General features: G+C 38.5%; 1 protein-coding gene across 1 annotated transcript; it reads right to left on the reverse strand.

Annotated features, from left to right (window-relative positions):
• Window positions 1–19341: 19341 nt before the first annotated feature.
• LOC125254335 (histone H2B-like) lies at window positions 19342–19971 on the reverse strand. Its single transcript, XM_048168923.1, has one exon. It carries the CDS (start codon window positions 19928–19930, stop codon window positions 19556–19558), a length of 375 nt encoding a protein of 124 aa, XP_048024880.1. The 5' UTR covers window positions 19931–19971; the 3' UTR covers window positions 19342–19555.
• Between the last annotated feature and the right edge of the window lie 857 nt (window positions 19972–20828).

Genomic DNA, 20828 nt, shown 5'->3' on the forward strand with positions numbered 1-20828 from the left:
GTGATTTATTGTTGATTTCTGACCGTTTTGTGCCTGTCTGCACACCCTTTGATTTATGTTTGAAATAAAGAGCAGTCGGTAGTCAAAAGCCGACCCTATTGTCTTCCCTCCTACAACACGAACATTGTTACAAACATCATCATAAAAAAAAGTATTTCTATGACTGTCCAAAAAAGAAAAACATTATAGTGATATTGATTACATAGATAAGAAGAGAGAATACATTATTTTTTTTTTAAACACACAAATATATTAGCATTCCATATATATATATATATATATATATATATATATATATATATATATATATATATATATATATATATATATATATATATATATATATATATATATTTGTATAAGACAGTGTATGAGTGAATTGTCTTACCATCGGCTGTTGTTCAGTATTCAATAGCAGATACAGCAACAGCAGCACCAGCTTTTATTGAGTAAAATATCACACCCCTTTTGTGTCATGAACCTGTTATACCTGAAGTGCTTGTTGTCGTTTGAGAAATTAAATTGGTGCATTATTGATAAATGACAAGATTATACATTTATCAAACCGTTAATAGCAAGCCTATACACACAGATATGGGTATATAGTTATGCATGTATTTGTTTGCCATTTTCTAGCAGAGATACATATATACATATATATATATTACACAGATTTTGGACTGAAAAAAAAAAAAAAAAAAAATCTGTTACTACCAGAAATGTTACTATCTAAGAACAACATGCTAGCAGAATGAACATTTAGTAAGAACTTTAATAGATATATCAAATATATTAAAATAATAAATAAACAAATAAGCATTTTCAGTTTAAATTGACAGTGTTGATTTGTTGTGTTTTACTGTATTATATAAGCCTTCTAAAATGACGGAAAAATAGAAAGGTTTATGACTGACACTTAATTTGGCTCATGGAGTTGCTTTCCTTCCAATGAAATGATGTCACTTCTAGCAAATCATGTGATTTGGGAAATATGCTGAAGGGCGAGTGGCAGCAGTGTAACAGGGTGGAGTTTGAGGGACAAACTAATGTAATGGTTTTACATATAAAAATAAAAAATAAATAAAAAAATAAACAAAAAATATGCATCAGATTAAATGTATTATATGTCAAAGAGAATAAGTATATACTACAACTCAAAACTGCTAATTAAACTTAGAAATAATGATTGGGGAACAGGAATTTGTTTGTCAAGTCCTTCAAAAAGTCTGTTTTATAGGTACTAATCATTATTAAATACTTATTTTATTTATTGTTTGTTATCTTAAAAGTTGATTAACATTTTATATAAAATATTTAGTATTGTTTTTCGTGAGGACATACAATCCAGCAAACTGAAGGAATGGCCCATTTGTATTATTTTGCACATTTCAGAAACTGTCTGCTTAAATGTACCAAAAATGATGAAAGGATTAGAAATGTATTTACTGTGTGAAGGTCAGGGAAGTTTTTCTGTGAAGCAATATTCATGAAACTAATTTAATTTCTCTGAAAATGAAAGTTATTACTGCCGTGAGTGTGACAGAATAATGTAAAATATTCTGCTAATCTAAAGTAGTTTTAATGGTTTGATTATAAAATCAGACATCAGTGGCCTCAGTAAATGAGTTAACAGATATGAACAAAAATTGTTCACATTATTTTATCTCAATAAACAATGCAGATCCTGATCTGCTAATTCATATTTCCATTTGTATTCGGTTCAACAATATATGACACATTTTACAGGCAGGTTGGAGCAGGTTAAAATTAAACTTTAATTAAAATCTTAATAAACAGGACAGAAGCAGGTTGACAATCTACATTAGTCTGTTTAAGTCTGTTTTTCTGCATTTACACAGAATTATTAATATCTGTTTACTTTATTTCTGTAAAAATGTAAGTGATTATTAGAAGTTAAAACACGAAACTCTCGGAGAATCTCAGGCAGCTGAAATATTCTCGCTCTGGTTTAGATGAACAATGCTCCTTTGATGAAATGTACTTTCAGGTTTCATTTAATTTCAATTCTCTGAAAATGAAAGTTCTCTCTCAGCAAACACTGCATGTTATGTTCAGTTTTGTTTTCATGGACTTTCAGTTTCTATCTCATTATTTCCTGTTTTCCTTCATGTTGTCGTGGTTTAGCTTGTGTTCAATGGTTGTCATGATTACTCATTGTTTCATTGGTTTCATCCACCCGTTCCTTGTTGTCAAGTCAAGTCACCTTTATTTATATAGCGCTTTTTACAATGCAGATTGTGCCAAAGCAGCTTTACAGTGATAGCTGTTATATAATTTTGGCTGCACAGCAGCTCTTAAAGAAAATGGTGTCATTGTCCAGTATTGATTAATTGTGTTGTAGGAATCAGTAGTTATTAATTTAGTTAATTTGTCTATATATCATCACTGAGGCCAACTGTGATGTCATTGTCCAGCTCAGTTCAGTTCGCAAACAAGGGTGTTGATGCAAAGAATTGTAGAATATCAAATGTCAAGTGTCCCCAACTAAGCAAGGAAGGCAAGGAACACAAACACCAACAGGTGACATCAGGTGATAAACAGGCATTAAAAATGGAGAGAAAAAAAAACAGGGAGAAACCAGGCTCAGTCGGGGGGCCAATTCTCCTCTGGCCAACAGCGAACAGTGCATGATTATGATTCAGGCAGTTTTCATTAGTCCGATTGAGATTGAACAGTCAAAGTAATTATTCGTATTCATCACGCCAGTATGGACGGTTTGTTGAGGAACTGTGGCACTGGTTAGGTTTAGGTTAGGTTTAGGTTAGGTTTGAAAATTCTGCCCTTACAGCTTATTAGCATAAACAAACTCAATGTTTCAGTTCATACCTCATGTTTTCTGTGGTTTGCACAAAAAGGAAGTCTCATCTAAAAAATTATATAGCATCATCTAAAAATAATTTGGTCATTCTCGGTTTTGAAATACATGATGAGACTCTTTAGCTACAATGACTTTCTAGACACCAAAGTTTCCTTCTGCCAAAATCTGCAACACAGATTCCCAATAGTGTGCACTCCAGTGAGTTCGGCTGTTCAGCAAAACCGATTGTTGGTGAGTGTGACGGCATTGGCTTTATGGTGTGTTCAAAACATATCAGTCATAGGGGTTCAACCAATAGTAGGACGTTGGGGCAGGCCAATGGGGGTCAAGGTTTAGCTTCAGCAGTTACAGGGTTTTCAAGTCATGTCAGAAAGAATGTATTTGAAATGCACATGAACATCAGCACAACTCATAATTATGAGTTTAGGTAACTCTGGATTTCCTTAAGAGTTTCTGAGTTAAGTACCTGATGCTGAGAAAACATGTCAGAGGCAATGAATGCAGAGTCTGCCCTAGTGAACAAACCCTACCAAAATGTATTTAAAATAGGCCTACATTCATTAAAAAACAAACAAACAAACAAACAAAAAAAACTAAAAACCCATTAATATACAGTAGTCAGCTTTTGAAGTGGATCAAAAAAGTTAATCAAAGTTGTCCTTATAAGAAGGTCGTAGGAAACTTTGATGAAGCCTAAAATGTGTTTAATATCACTATTAGTACGGATTGTATGATCACTGTATAATTTGAATTAGGGCTGCACGATATATCGCATGAGATTGTCACGCGCATTTCGTCAGTAAAGCCGGTTCCCTGATTACCGCTAAATCACCATCACCTGCTTTCAAATGGAGCGCCATTTAACAGACAGAGCCGTAGATCACTGATAAGCTACGCAATATCGCGTTCATATCATAGGCTTAATATTTAGAAATATGCATTGTGCATTGTGCAATAAAGAAGAACTGCAAATAAAGTTTAATTAAAATATTAATGTCAGTATGTCTTTAAATAGTCAACATTTGGAGCAGATCAAAACCCTTCATCAAAGTTTCCTACGACCTTCTTATAAGGACAACTTTGATTAACTTTTTTGATCCACTTCAAAAGCTGACTACTGTATATTAATGGGTTTTTAGTTTTTTTTTTGTTTTTTTTGTTTTTTAATGAATGTCATCAGCATAGCAATGGTAGGAGAAACCATGTGCCTGAATGATGGGACCAAGTGATGTAGTGTAAATGGAGAAGAGGAGGGGTCCAAGAACTGAACCCTGAGGAACCCCTGTGGTCAGTTGATGAGCTTTGGATACCTCCCCTCTCCAGGCAACCCTGAAAGACCTTCCTGTGAGATAGGATTCAAACCAGAGAAGTGGAGTACCTGTGATGCCCAGTGATGAGAGGTGTGGACAGGAGGATCTGATGATTCACCGTGTCAAAGGCAGCAGATAGATCGAGCAGAATGAGAACTGATGATTTGGAATCAGCCTTTGCAATCCGCAGGGATTCAGTGACCGACAGCAGTGCTGTCTCAGTCGAGTGATTGATTGACATCCAATTGGTTGCTCTGTGAGAGGAAAGATGACACCTGGTTGAAAACAACTCGTTCATTTTAATAAAACGATGTCCAATAACACAAATAGCTCTATCTGAAGGCTCCAACACAAGTTCCCTTCACGCTTAAGTTTCAGAAACATATATAAAATGTTTATATAAAACATTGAAGTTTATATGTATTCTTTATATCACAGGTTTTCAAACCCTGTTTCACGAGACTTAAAAAATGGGTTGACAGGAATCATATAGTTTGTGTAAGTTAGCCTAAGCGATAATGCACCTTAACGTTGGTGCCACCCGCCATAAAAAGAAAGAAGAAGAAGAAGAAGAAGAAGGCCGGGGGAAAATGTCTTTCATATAATGTGCATTCAAGTCCATGTAATGTACAGGTGTCAATAGATGGCAGTAGCAACATTGGATTTAAAATTTAAATCTCATTTAGTGCCAGTGACGGACTTTTCAACAACTTTATTGAAAACGAACTTGAGGAGCATGGCACCCAGACGAAAATTTGAATTAAAATTTAAACAAAGAGTTTTAAAGTATGCGGAGGAAAACTCGGGTGAAAAAGCTGCGATATTTCAACATTGATTTTGAGGAGGAGGACTGACCACCAAATATTATGTTATGGGTAATTACACTGTTTCATTTATCAAGTTAAGCTGCGACGATGTTATTTTTAAGCAATTTTGTTCGGATTTTGCTTGCAGCTGAATGTTATTGGATACCAGCAGTTGACTGTGCTGCCAGTACTTTTGTCTTTTGACTTTAATCAAAGTTACGGTATCCAGAGTAGCGTTACTTCAGATTTTTGTTGTTGTTTTCATACCGATAACTTATGTGTAGCTCTGAGGAAACATTGATTTAATTATTTTTTTTGTAATGTTCATGCTGGTTATAGATACCATCTGTAACGTTAATCAGATACTAGTGTGCTGCAAACCAGCAATGTGTTTTACATAGCTACCGTATGCTCTTTATTGTGATCTACCAGCAATACTGTACGTTAGCACCTGTATTTGAAATAAACACTCTGTACATTTACAGGGTTCAAACTGACACAATGGTGGTGTTTGATTTCCGTAATTCTGACCCAAATTGCTTTGTCGCCCTTCTGGCTGTTGTTGTATATGGTGATATTTTTGCAAATATTTCTTAAATTAATGATCTCTGTCCACTGGAACGCTATCGCTTTTAATTTAAAACGGTTTATTTAAAACAATTATTTATCAAACAGATGGAATTAGAAATAAAAGCCTTATAAAGCCTAATAAAGCCAGGCTTTTATTACAAATAAAAGCCTGTTACCTTCTGCAGTTCAGGTAAATAAAGGCCCCGGTTTTTATTTGAGGAATTACGGTACATTTTTATTCTTGTTTTGTATATGTATATTATATATTTTAGTATTCTTATGCTTGGCCTGACTTGGTTTGGTCGCCTCAATTAAAAAAAAAAAAAAACTCTTTAAAAAAAGTTTGACAGCCACTGCTTTATATGTTGCTTATGTGTCGGAAAACACAAAACACGACATGGACCACTTTTGGTGTTATAGAGGTGGATCTCCCAAATGAGGTGCCGGATCAGATTTCAGAGGTTCTGGATCCGGCTTGTTCCGGCACAAATTAAGGGCTGCCACTGTTCAGTCAAATCAAATCTGCTATTTGGCTTTCAGTGACATGCTTTTTAATTATATATGAAAGCTGAAGTCTGTAACTTTTGGAGCTCTAGCGGTAAATAAACAAAATTGCAGGCATCTTGGTACTGTGCAGGTACTGTAGCCTGCTCCGCTGCGGTGCTGACTCAAACCAGTCTGAAATAGTCCCAATATAAACACTTATTATAGGTGTACTGTAGTGATTCAGGATAAGACAAAAACATGGTTTGGAAAATGGATTCATGATGTACTCATTATATAAATTTTGTAGATGTTAAATACAAAAAAATTACGGATTAATAATAATAATAATAATAAAAAACCACAGATGTGAATACAACATATTATTATTAATAATAATAAAACTATACATTGCGAATAATAATCAACATACTTTCAATAAGACATTTATCCCTTTTTTGTGTGTGTGTGGGGTAGGGGTGGGGGTGGGTGGTAAGGGACCTGGATAATGGATTGGGGGCGCTGGCCAAAAAAAGAGAACCACTGGCTTATGACATCATCATAGCGCGACCCGGAAGTATATAAGGAGCGCCTAGAGAAACAGTCATTACCTTATCGTCTTGAGGGACTGTTCAGCAGGCAGCCCCGAAGCATGGCAGGGCAATGCAGAGTCTCGTTTCCGGTTCTCAGGGATCTGTGGTTACATACGTAACCTGAGACGTTCCCTTTCGAAGGGAACTTCAACTCTGCGTTCAATCATGCTATGGGGAACGATATACCCACGCCGCCATGCTTAAGGAGAGTGCATGCCAAAAGATGGCTAGACAAACGTCAAGCAGTTTCGAATGAAACGCCAGATAGCAACTCACCCTCAGGTCACACCAGGCAGTCAGTGTCAGTGACCGCATTCCCTACGGCCAACAACCCAAGCTGAGCCTCAAAGAGGCCTCCCGTAGAAAGCCTACCAAGGCCAACCCTGTCTGAATACAGAATCTCCATAACTCATTCTTCAGAGAAGAGAGCAGGTAAGAGCTACTGCAAGAAGGGCAGTAAGCAGCTCAAACCCACGCATAGAGACGGGCATCCTGGACAGCAGAACTCAGCTGAGTGCTATGAACCCTCGTATTGAGGGGAGTAAAATCCGCTCATCCTAGGATCTACTCAGTGCTTGATTATTTGAATTCAATTCAATTCACATTTATTTGTATAGCGCTTTTCAAGATACATATCATTTCAAAGCAGCTTTACAGAGAATGCATGTCAACATCACAATTTAAAGAATGCAGATAGCAAATAATGTAGTAATTTAGGCAATTCATTTTACAATCACTGTTAGCAGTTTAATTGAACGTAGAAGCAATGAGCTCCTGAAAAATGAATTACATTAACAATAACTAGGATATAGAAATTGTGCAATGTGCATGTTGATCCAGATGATTGCGTCTTCTGAAGTCCTCGCAGGAGTTGGCGCCGTCTCTTCACAGGTGTTGGTCATCTGAGGTCTTCTTAAGAGGCTGGATCCAAACTGAAGCTGATGTCCCGAGGTAAAACAGAAAAGCAAATGGAGAATAATTAGCGTAGCTGCTGTTCATAACATTAAGCAAGGATAGTCATGTGCAATTGATCTGATATGAGATGCATTATGTGAACGCTTGGCTAAAGAGATGCGTCTTTAATCTAGATTTAAACTGGGTGAGCGATTCTGAGCCCTGAACATTATCAGGAAGGCTATTCCAGAGTTTCGGAGCCAAATGTGAAAACGCTCTCCCTCCTTTAGTGGACTTAGATATCCTAGGTACAACCAGAAGTCCAGAGTTTTGTGATCTTAAGGAGCGTGAAGGATTGTATGGCGATAGAAGATCGGTTAAGTACACAGGAGCTAAACCATTTAGAGCCTTATAGGTCATTAGCAATACTTTATAATCGATACGAATTTAATGGGTAACCAGTGTAGAGATGATAAGATTGGTGTTATATGATCATATTTTCTTGACTTGGTAAGAACTCTAGCAGCTGCATTTTGTACTAATTGTAGCTTGTTTATTGAGGAAGCAGGACAACCAGCTAATAATGCATTACAGTAATCTAGTCGAGGCGTCATGAAAGCATGAACTAACTTTTCTGCATCAGAAATAGATAACATATTCCGTATTTTAGCAATGTTTCTGAGGTGGAAGAAGGCTGTTTTTGTAACATATGAAATATGATTTTCAAAGGACAAGTTGCTGTCTAATATAACACCCAGGTCTTTAACTGTCGAGGATGGAGTAACAGTACATCCTTCTAAATGCAGATTGTAGTCTGAGAGATTCTGTGTACAGGTTTTTGGTCCAATAAGTAATACTTCAGTCTTATCTGAATTTAATAGAAGAAAATTACTAGTCATCCAATGTTTTACTTCTTTAACACACTCTGTCAGATTGGATAATTTAGAGATTTCATCTGGTTGTGTTGAAATATATAACTGAGTATCATCGGCATAGCAGTGGAAACTAATTCCATGTTTTCTTATAATATTGCAGAGTGGCAGCATGTATATTGAAAATAGCAGAGGGCCTAACACTGATCCTTGCGGCACTCCATAGTTTACTATCGTGATCTTAGATTTTCCCCCGTTTATATAAACAAAATTGTGACGGTCTGAAAGGTACGACCTAAACAAACCAGCCTGGGGCTGATCCTCAATGGGAGGCCTCATGGAAGCCTTCACCTAATGATCAGCTTAGGGAGCTAAGCACTATTACACAGACAACCCTAACAGGGAAGTACAAAGCTTGACCTAACAGGTAAACCATACTGTGGGCACATAACCATGGAGGCCAGAAAGGGCCTATATCATGATAGTAGTTATATGTGGAGTAAGACTCACATAAGCTAGAGTACTTTGTCACAACAGTAGGACATTCAATGGTGGCCTGCGAAGGCCATCTTGAACACCTATCTTGCTGGAAGCAAGAAACATGACTTCAGTATACAGCAAAAATGAGACTGTGAAGTGCCCACATAACAGTCCACCTAACACAATCCAACAAGCAGTGCACTCGGTAAAAGGAACCCCTTTTTACTCTTTAAAGCAAGAGGAGTACAACATATGCCATCACACGCTAAGGAAGGCCCCAAAGACAATCCTATGACCTCAGCAGACACGTGACGTCAGCTCGTGGCAGTGTTTCCAGCACCAGGAAGGACAAATAACCGAACCATAAGGAGGTTAAATTATCACCTGGGGCCCTGGCCAACCAGAAATGTACTCAATAAAACACTTGTAACTCTCTCAGCGAGAGGAGTACACTATTACATACACCAGTATGTTCAAAAGGTAGCCCAGAGGGCCTAATACCTGTAAAATACAGCATTAGTCTAGTGGCCACGTAGAGAGGAGCATCCTGGAGAGCAGAACTCAGCTGAGTGCTATAAACCCTCGTATTGAGGGGAGTATAACCCGCTCATCCTAGGATCTACTCAGCGCTTTAATTATTAGCACTGAGGAGGTTGTGCGCTAGAAACCCTGATACAGGGGAGCACAAACCAGCCTAGGGCTGAACCTCAGGAGGAGGCCTCATGGAGGCCTACAACCCATGATCAGCTTAGGGAGCTAAGCGCTATTACACAGACAACCCTAGCAGGGAAGTACAAAGCTCAACCTAACAGGTAGACCATACTGTGGGCACATAATCATGGAGGCCAGAAAGGGCCTACATCATGATAGTAGCTATATGTGGAGTAAGACTCACATAAGCTAGAGTACTAGAACACCTGTCTTGCTGGGAGCAGGACATATGATTTAGTAACAGTAGTTAAACTGTAAAGTACCTACATGACAATCTACCTAACACAATCCAACGAGCAGTGTACTCGGTAAAAGAACCTTTTTACTCTTTAAAGCAAGAGGAGTACAACGTACACCGGCAAGCACTAAGGAAGGCCTTGGACAGGCCTTTGACCTCAGCAGACACGTGGCATCAGCTCGTGGCAGTGTTTAAAGCACCAGGAAGGACAAATAACCAAACCATAAGGAGGTTAAATTATCACCTGGGGCCCTGGCCAACCAGAAGTGTATTCAGTAGGATACTGATAACCCTCTAGTAAGAAGATTACACTACAACATGCGCTAGTATGTTCAAAAAAGGCGGCCTAGTGGGCCTAAAAACCTTTAAGACATACGCCATTAGTCTAGTGGCCATTTGGGTTCTAGGAGCAAAAGTAGAACCAACCTAGATAATAGGTAGCTACTTAGCTCAACTAGAGTAGAAACCCAGACTCAAGGAGGCTGATGTAGTTAAAACCAAACCTCAGTAAGGTTTCACCACAAAAACCCACCCCTGAGAGGTCAGCCACTCAGAAGTGTACTCGGAAAAATCACCTTTTACTCTCTTTTTTACTCTTTTTACCCATAGGGCCTACCCTAGTAAACACGTGGCATAAGCTAGTGGCGACCATAACCATACCAACCATCAGGCCATGCGTTCAGCGATTTAGTTTCTAAAAGGAAATGCATATTACGTCACATACTCCACGAGAGGCCTGCTTAAGGCCTACTCAACAGAGGTGGGGCGTGGCCGATGGTGGTATTGGATTCACAAGCATTCAACAAGTCAGCTAAAAAAGGAGGCCTTGTGGGGCCTACAATCTCAGCAACAAGTGGCATTCAGCCTGTTTGCAGAATAAAACACAAACTGTGCCAACATTCAAACTAGAAAGGAGGCCTGTTGGGGCCTACTGTTCCAATGACACGTGGGTTCAGCTCGTGAAATAAAGGGAACCAAGCTACAGGGGACCAGCTCTAACCCAACAATAGCTGTGGGAAGCTAACTGCAACCTGAGCTAGGCTACATACTCCAACAGGCAATGTACCCTAAATCAAATATGACCAAAGGGAACCAAACAATGCCAACATGGTCTAAGGGAGGCCTATATGGCCTACTACCTCAAACGGACACATAGCAAAAAGCCTGTGGCAGTGTAAACTATGTGAGCAAACTATGATTAGCTAACAGCACTTATTAGAAATACAATTGCTAACTATAAGGAGGCTAATTAACCATAAGAACATACAATCAAAGTTATATGCAATATAGCTGTTAACACGATCACAAAAGGGAGCGAATACAAACTAGCTTTTCTCAAAAAGTACTATACTACCCTGAGTATGCAATCCAACAGGTGATGCACTCAGTGACACAAATAAACCTCAACTGGGGAATATAATAGTCACCAATCTCTCCAATAGAGGCTAACATCAAAGAGCCTGCTATTATGAGAACAGGTGCTAACCTGTGGCAGCATAAGTAAGCTCACATATAATGTAGGGCAAAAGTCTAGAACTCAAAGCAAATGTGATGCTTTGACATACATGCTGTTTCCAATGAGGAAAACCATTTTCTCCACACAGATTCTCAAATCTGTACTAAGTCGTAGAGGACGAAGGCTAAAATCTAGCACCATCAACTCAAACTTGATTTAAGAAATCAAGTCGCTCAGAGGAAAAAAAACATTTTTCATAGCATGAAAAGTTCTAGAAAGTGGGGCCTAGCATACACCTGCATAACTTATCTACGCAAAGATAAGGGCCTACCACCAGAGATAACAGCATCAGTCTAAAACAGTCTATAACCTAGCTGTTAAACTCACCAATTGCACCTACATAACAAGGGGACAATGGGCTTACAGCCTAACAACTCCCTCGGGAGGAGGCCAGAACTAGGAACTATACCACCTGACAAGGTATAGTATACATAGGGTTACTATAACACACCTAACCTAGCTCTAGCCTGGCTGCTAAGCTACGGGCCTTCTTACAGGGCCACAAGCCTAGTGAAGCCTGGGTTTCACCTCCAAATCTCATGGATAAGAGAAAGAAAGTGAAGCTCATAAGCAAACAATGTCAGGCGGCCGATTAAGGCCGACCTAAACATACATACTAAGTGAAGTGACGAGTGCCAACTCAAACTACCCTAGAAAACAGCAGATGAGAAGCCAAACAATAGATGGCTAAGAGGCGGCCATTTTGTGGCCTGCACAATATATCGTTCTAACCAACCTATCAACCTCAGTTTGCCCAAAACCCCTTACTTTTTATAAAATATATACAGGAGGTGAAAGAAGAAGAGGAGAGGGTAGATAAAAATCGCCCTTATGTGACTGGGGGATCGATTACAGATGCAACGGTGTTTACAATCGATCACCCACCTCACTCTCGCTTCTTCCTCCTCCCGTCTGTCTGGCTCAGATACAAATCTGAGTGGCTAGGAGTTTTTCCCATGCCCTCCCGATCTCAAACGCGGAGATCAGAAAGGAATAGAAAGTTATGGGAGCCGCAGCATTCATGGACAGAAAGGAACCGTTTGTCGAGCTTTCTTAACGTGTCCTCACGGCAGCCGCAGCCTGCCAGAAGCGTGTCCCGAAAACTCCAGCAGCTCTACATACACAGCAGCCAGAAGAGCGCTCGCTGCCGGACGCGATGACATCAAACACGGACGTCATCGTCATCGTCATCGTCATCAACTCATCCTCGTCAGCCCCGGGGGAGTTGAGAGAGAATACAACTCTCTCAAACTTCCCAACGAGCTCACCTGTGAGCCCTATGATTGCAGCCACCGTTTCGCCTCACAGTAAATAACAGAAAACACACAGACAGCGCCCTCAAGCACTGTCTATGCGCACTCCTCTCCCAGACAGAAAATGCCCAGAAATGTGTATATCAAGGGTCAAAACCTGGGACACGAATGAACACACTCTCTTGAACGTTTGTAAGGCATAATAAGATTCCCTTACCGGAGTCGATACAATCGCAATCAGACAGAACAGTTCCGAAAGACGAAAAGATACTGACTGGTTCTCTAGGTGCTCCTTATATACTTCCAGGTCGTGCTATGATGATGTCATAGGCTGTCATTGGCCAATATGATTGGAGTTTTTTGATATTTGGCTTTCAGACATCAGCTCACATGTGATGTTCCCCAAAGCGTGATTGAACGCAGAGTTGAAGTTCCCTTCGAAAGGGAACAGATGATTTATCTTTTGTGTGAAGTACAATAAACTTAAAAACTCATCAGTAAAGTTTTGGCCATCATTCGGACGGTACAACAGGCTTGTACTAATAGTGGATAAAAGCAAGATGAGAACATAAGTTATATCCATAATTAAACTAAACTATACCTGTTTTATCTCCATGCAGCATATATTCTCTGGCTCTGACATAATTGTCCGACTCTGGTTTGAACTAAACACCGCTGCCGACAGTTTCAGACATTTTTAGTGCATGAGATTGTCCTGTGCGTTTGTTGCGGGTTTCTATATATATATATATATATATATATATATATATATATATATATATATATATATATATATATATATATATATATATATATCGGTATCACTTTACAGTGACATACATATATGTCACAGAAACGAACTCCGCAATTCCCTCCTCTGACCATCGGAGGGAGCCCTCTCCCAAATACTAACACACACACACACACACACACACACACACACACACACACACACATATATACACTACATTTCCCAGAAGCCCATACCTTTGACCAATCACCTCTCCAGCTGTTGCCAATCACCCGGACTATAAAAGACTTTCATGCACTTCTCATCTTCACAAAGTCTAGTATTGCCACGGTGTACATTTCTGAGCGTTATTATCCTGATTGTCTGTTGCTGAACCTGCTGTCTACCGTTTACGATTCTCTGCCACCTACCCCAACCTGTGCTTTGTCTGCTGTTCTGTGAGTGATATCTGCCTGTCCTGACCTCTGCCTGTATTCTGACCACGATTCTGCCTGTCCTTTGCTGTTCCTATTTGCCCCTGTAAGACCTTGCCTGTTTGACTGCGCTCTTGTACAATAAAGCATGCAAATGGATAGCAGCCTGTGTGAGGAATTATTTTTTATATATCTATATATATATATATATATATATATAATCTATATCTCAGTTAAAAATTTCAGGTTGATTCAGAGATATTTCTTTTCAAACGGATGGATATTCAGTTGGATAAATATCAACATCTTAATTTTCACCGTGGTAGAAAAAGAAATACTGCATAATAATAATGTGGCGGAGGGAAATATGCCACCGCCTTGTGGGGGGGATATTCAGCACTTAACTAAGGAAGACTGAGTGAGCAATAGGATCTTAGTCCTCCCATCCAATGCTTTTAGTCGTTGTACAACTGAACTGTTAGTTGTATGTGATGCCTATCTTGTTGCAATGTAGAATGCTCAAGGTATGGTGAGGGGGCACAAAAAGTTCAAAAATCCAAACAAAACAAAAACAAAGATATGTAGTCGTATATATTAATTTTATCACTTATTAATATTAATTCATTAATTAAAATTACCAGACACTAGCATACACACACACACATACATAATATATTCTGTAGTACAGTGGCAAGACAATATATGTGAACCTTTGTGAATGTTTTTAAACTGCTAACAGTGATTGTAAATTAATTGCCTAAATTATTACATTATTAGCTAATTGCATTCTCTAAATTGTAATGTTGACTTGCATTCTCTGTAAAGCTGCTTTGAAACAATATGTATTGTAAAAACAATAAATAAATGTGAATTGAATTGAATTGAATTTTTGACTTGGTTGGTTTTCTGCATTAATTTGTCATAAAATTGTCATCTGATCTTCATCAAAGTCACAAGTATAGACGAAACACAATGTGACACACTACAACACAAACAATAATTTTCTTTAATGCCTTTATTGAACAGTCTTGTTTGTCTTGAGCAGTTAAACTGCCCACTCTGAACTTTTCACTTACTTTTTTCAAAACACTGTGACATGATTATATTTTTGTAAGTTATTATGTTAACTACATTGTGTTTGTCTACTTGTGACTTTGTTGAATATGACATTGAGCAATTGAAGATATGATCAATTATTGCAGAGGATTTTCTCACATTTTTCAATTTTCTTGCCGCTACTATATCCCCTAACCCTCACAGGAAACTTCCTGCATTTTACTGTTGATTTAAAATTACATTTTTTAATGCGCTTGCCCCACCCCAAACCTACAGTATGTCATTTGACATTACATTCCGTTGCCTGAAGAGGAATATAATGCAGGGCAACAACTCACTACGAGATAGAGCTTAATGCAGTTAGAATGTCCATAAAACTCAAGATAGTGAGTGCTGTTTTTGTCCCAAATATAACGAGTCGAGTGCAAATGCAATACTGATTTTATACAACAGTTCAGTAAGTTTATATTGTGTTATTTTAGACAAAATATTGTCTGTTTTGTTCAATTTTGCCAATGAATCTATAAAGACAAAGCAGAACTGTTCGTCTCCATGCAATACACAGCAGTGTTTCATTTCTGAATCTGTAACAAAAGTGATTCAGCGGACCATTCATAAAAGACTTGAAGCGGCGCTTCACACAGACCGAGCAGTGTATGACATCAAAGACTTGCAGTGATAATGATAGGTTACACTTACAAATTTCTTGTTATCCTCTTGGACATCGATGTCCTCATTTTAAGACACTGTTTTTCATTTTCTTTGTTACGTTTTCTGTTCTGCGCCCCAGACCGCTTCCCTCCGCTGTCCATTTTGGGCATGTGACTGTCTGTAACAGAGCAACGGCTCTTGACGAAATGGTGAGCGGTTGGTATCACTTAATATAATAAAATATATATTTTTTTACTAATTTAAAATGCTAAACAAACATTATTTTTCAACAAACATCATTTTTTAAAAATTATTTTAAACGTTTTATTCAAAAAGATTTTCAAAGAAGTTTTGGCACAATGGCGCCCCCCTCCGTGCGGTGCCCCTATGCACTGCATGTACTACATACCCTATTTTTGCGCCACTGCATGGGTCTAAACCAGTGGTTCTCAAACTTTTTTCCCAGTGGGCCGCACAATGGTCCAAGTGCAAGTCTCACGCATATAATTTACATATGACGTCACCAATGCAAACCAATCAGATTTAATGTCATGGTATTAGCAGATAATACTATTATTATACTTAGATGTTGCACACAATAAATAACAAATAAAAACTAACTTACTGACATTAGCTTTACAATAATAATCAGTAATGCTCAATGAACACACAAACTGTAGGCTATATACAATCACTTTAAGTTGCTATTTAATTCTGTATGACTTTATGACTCTTCAATATCATCGCAATAGTCACCAAACAATCACATAAACGCCTTAATAAGCAAATATTACTCAGCTCTTTTTACAAACAACAATGAGTGCACTGTAGGCTAATTACAATCTCTGACGATATCAAGCTTTCTGTCATGTCGCAATCCCTCGCGCAGCATCGGATCCGCTAGCGCGCGGCCGAGTTGGGCTCATCCAGCCGCGGGTGCGCTGATGCGGTTATTTTTACTGATTTAAAATACATCAATCAAACACATCGAATTCACAGTTCATTCTTTTGAAATTGTAGGCTTTGCTTATCAAGTAGGCTACTTTACTACAGAGCAAACAGGAAGGCTGCCCATCTCGCTCATTAACAGCAAACTGATTCTTCCATTCTTCTTACCTTTACTGCTGATGCTGCGACTCTTCTTGTTTGCTTGTGTTCCTTCATTTTATCTTCCACATTTAGTTTTTCTCCTTTAATAACAAATTTGACCATTTTGAGGCTTAAATTTACAAAATTAATGGCTACTGTTTGAACTCTTCCTAAGCGCACACTTGTGTTTGTTTCGTTAACTGAGTGATTGCGTCATTAGCCTACATTGCCTGATGTCTGAAAATAATAAATGCTCACCAAAATTATTTTATATGACAAATAAAGCATTATAGCTCATTTATATTTTTTTAATTCACTTTAATTTAAATTTTAAAACAAAAATAAATTGTATGCTACTTTTTTTTTTTATTATTATTATTATTATGGTCGGCATATCGCGGGCCGCATTTACATTTGTGACGGGCCGCAGGTTGAGAACCACTGCTCCACACCCATTTAAACGCTTACTGCGCGTGAAGTGTCGCGTCGCGCAACTCGCGAAATCAAAAGTAGCCTATATGCTCACTGGATGTCATGGCAACTGAATCACGGAGGATCACCTTCGCTTTAATTTCGGACCATCTCCAAAAAGACATAAAACACTAAACAAATGATTTTGACATGCGTTTATCAAAGTAGGAAATCCAGACTTTTAATCCCTTACACACAATTACTGCTGTTGAAATACGAAATGGAGGCGGGTCCGGATTGAATCCCCTCCGGGTCCGGATCCGGACTTTGAGAAGTGCTGGTCTAAACCATAGACTGTAAAAACAAAATATGGACGTAGTGTCCGTGTCCGTGACGTCACCCATAGAGTTCTGAACAGCAGTTTTGAAGCGAAAATGAGGCCGCTGCCATCTTAGCTGCGCGTCACCGCACGTCACTCCCGGATAACTGAAAATGGGCAAAGAGGCGGGGCGTGGTTGGAACTGAGGTGCCACCCACTGCCATGGTTACTGAAACCTAGCTAGACCATGTTAGCAGCCAAAGGAGATACTATCTAAATTATTAATATTCTAATGATATATCTTATCTTTATTAGTTAATAAAAATAAGTTATATCATTAGAAAGTTATAAAGGTTTAGCGTCAATCTACGGCATCTTTTTTACGATATACTCCAGCACCAGTAACTTAATTGAAATTTGTGTCAGGTTTGCACATGAGAACACGAAAAATCAAACGGGACCTCATACGTTTATAATGAAATAGTGATCTCGAAATGAATCCAATCCATGGCACTTGGGTAAAATGTCCATGAGCGTCCATTGAAAAACAAACAACAGCACTTTTTGTCCACAAAAGCGTTTAATCCATTAAATATTGTATATTATCCATTGTTTCATCACATTTCTTCTGAATGATCTGCTCTCCATCATCGTTCTTCAAGAAATTATGCAACCTGAGCAGCGTTTATGTTGTAAAACTGTATATGATCATATATCTCACAAAAAATGAGCCAGCGTCCAAAGTATAATTTTTCAAAATGCAGCAATTTTAGTTATAATATCAAAGCAGTGCTGTCGGAGTTTGTGGTGTCTTGAGAAGCATAATCTCCAGCCATAGTAAATCTCACAAACAAAACTTTTAGCCAATGCCAAGATGATCCAACAACGTGTGTTCTGTTTATCTTCGCATCATGCAGCAAATGTAGTACACAGATGCACATCTGTCTCGACCATTAACGCGGTAAGCCATATTATTTTATAATTGTATATATATTATTTTATAATTGCATAAAATAATCCAGAAAAAAGCACAAATACGGCTGAGATGCCAAATTCAGCGGCTGGAATTAGCTGAGGTAACATGACGGCTCACAGATGGCAACGCAATCTACCTGTCACTCAAGTGACCACGCCCTTAATTATGCAGAACTTTAAGGCTTAATATAATTTAAACAGATGAGTTATACAACAATTCACCCCCCTCAGAGTTGTCATGAAGATTAGCATTAGCAGTATAGACCAAAACCACAATTTGAACCAAACTGTAAACATGTTATTCTCTGCTCTAAAATTGGCCATTTTAACATGGGACTCAATGAGGCTCTCTTCTGCAGCCTGTCCCTAGCGGCCAGTCGATGAATTGCAGTTTAAGTCACTTCCGTATTGGCTTCACGAGAAACTGGGGGAGATTGCCGCTTGGTCTAAACATAACATCAACACTAAAAACTACCCGAGAAATCAACGCATTCTTCTTCAACGCATCACAGCTCATCTCCACCGTTTCACCATTCACTCTTCATGCGCATGTAATGGCGGCGCCCACGGCAAAATAAAAATAAAAGTCTCTTTCAAATAAAATTATGTAGATCCCCTACAATATTTTGCTACAATCATGAAAATCTGTTCTGAGTTTATTGAAGCGATGTTACTAATTATTTATGTTGAACTGACTGTATTGTAACATCAATTTGTAAGTTGCTGTAACAAACATTTGAAAACACTGATAGTATTTAAACTATACATTTCATTTTCATATTTTGGAAAATGTGTATTTTTTCTTGACTAAAACAAGATTTAAATCTATATCTGCAGGAACAAAAATATATAATAAAATACTTGATTGGTATAGTTATTGTTTCATTGATTAAAAACATTTTATTAATAATAGCAGCAATTAGGTTATGTTCTTACAATAACAATGTAAAGCATTTAATTTTATAAAAGCAGCCCAAAAGATAAGCAACAGAAGTTAAAAGAATTAAAGAGCTTGCTTTTATGATAGCTTTAAGCAGCATAAACTTTACACAAAGTAAGGCTTTTTCTACATTTATTATAAGCAACAGAATTAAAAGGGTCTGCAAATTTATTTAGTTCACAGTCTTCCACATTTATTCTTTAAGAATCCCCAAATATATATCACTTAGATATAAATACACAAACTTAAGTCAATTTATTATTTCACGTTGTAATTACAACGAATACAAATCCCCAAAACGCTCCATTAAAGTTAAAACCTCTTTTGTGTGAGTATATGGGTGGCTCTTAAAAGAGCCTTTGGGTGTGTGGGAGTCTCGGGGACTCTACTTGGAGCTGGTGTACTTGGTGACGGCCTTGGTGCCCTCAGACACGGCGTGTTTGGCCAGCTCACCGGGCAGCAGCAGACGCACGGCGGTCTGGATCTCTCTCGACGTGATGGTGGAGCGCTTGTTGTAGTGAGCGAGACGAGACGCCTCACCGGCGATGCGCTCGAAGATGTCGTTGACGAAAGAGTTCATGATGCCCATCGCCTTGGAGGAGATGCCGGTGTCAGGATGAACCTGCTTCAGCACTTTGTACACGTAGATGGCGTAGCTCTCCTTCCTGGACTTTCTGCGCTTCTTTCCTCCCTTACCGGCGGTCTTTGTGACGGCCTTCTTGGAGCCCTTCTTAGGCGCGGACTTGGCTGGTTCAGGCATGATGCTGAATGATCGCAGAACTGACGAATCAATGTGACTCACGAGCGACACAGAGGCTTTTATTCTCTACCATATGCTAATTTACACAGAGAGACGGGATCACCTGATTGCCTGTTTTCATAGACCACACCCATAAACTCGTGTTTCATTGGACAACTCAAAGCATCACGCGCTGAATGAGAGCCAATCACAGGCTGTTAAATGATAGCCCCGCCCACCGCCAACAGTTTGAGCGACACCCCTCCCCCCAGTTTCCTTTGTTTCATTTCCCGCTCTTTTTATTCATTAGTTTGAGAAAATAAATCGTAAAATTTTAAAACCTCTTATAGACACATTGATGGACTTTGGGAGGAAAGACACAAATAAGACACTCTTTCTTCATTATTTAACTGTTGTTGACCTGTTTAAACTACAAAAATAGTAAATAAACGCCCATTTTTGTATAAAATAATTTTTCTTTTCTGTTTTCTCCATTTACACTTCTAACTTACGGTCCTTTCTGATCTAATATTTTTTTGAAACGCCTTATTTAAAGACCGTAACATCGTGTAATAAAGATCTCCGTGCGCCATTTAAACTATTATATTTCATCTATCATGTTGGTTAAAGATAATGAGAAGATGCTGTTGACAGTCTCGACACATCATTGTGAAACTATATTTATGAGTTCATTAATAAAGTTGATTCTCTAACCAGAAAATAACTGCAATTGTTTAATCATTAGTGTGTCTCTTAAAAGAGTCGTTGGGTTTGTGTAGTTTCTCCTGGTTTCATGTTTATCCTCCGAAGATTGGTTGCTTACAGGACCTGACAGAAACCAGCGCCGCGACACATGACCCTAAACTTCAATGCTAAAATGCTGAATTACGTTTGATACTTATACTTTACTGCCGATGTA

This window comes from Megalobrama amblycephala, linkage group LG19 (assembly GCF_018812025.1).
Source record: "Megalobrama amblycephala isolate DHTTF-2021 linkage group LG19, ASM1881202v1, whole genome shotgun sequence".
Classification (NCBI taxonomy): Eukaryota; Metazoa; Chordata; class Actinopteri; order Cypriniformes; family Xenocyprididae; genus Megalobrama; species Megalobrama amblycephala.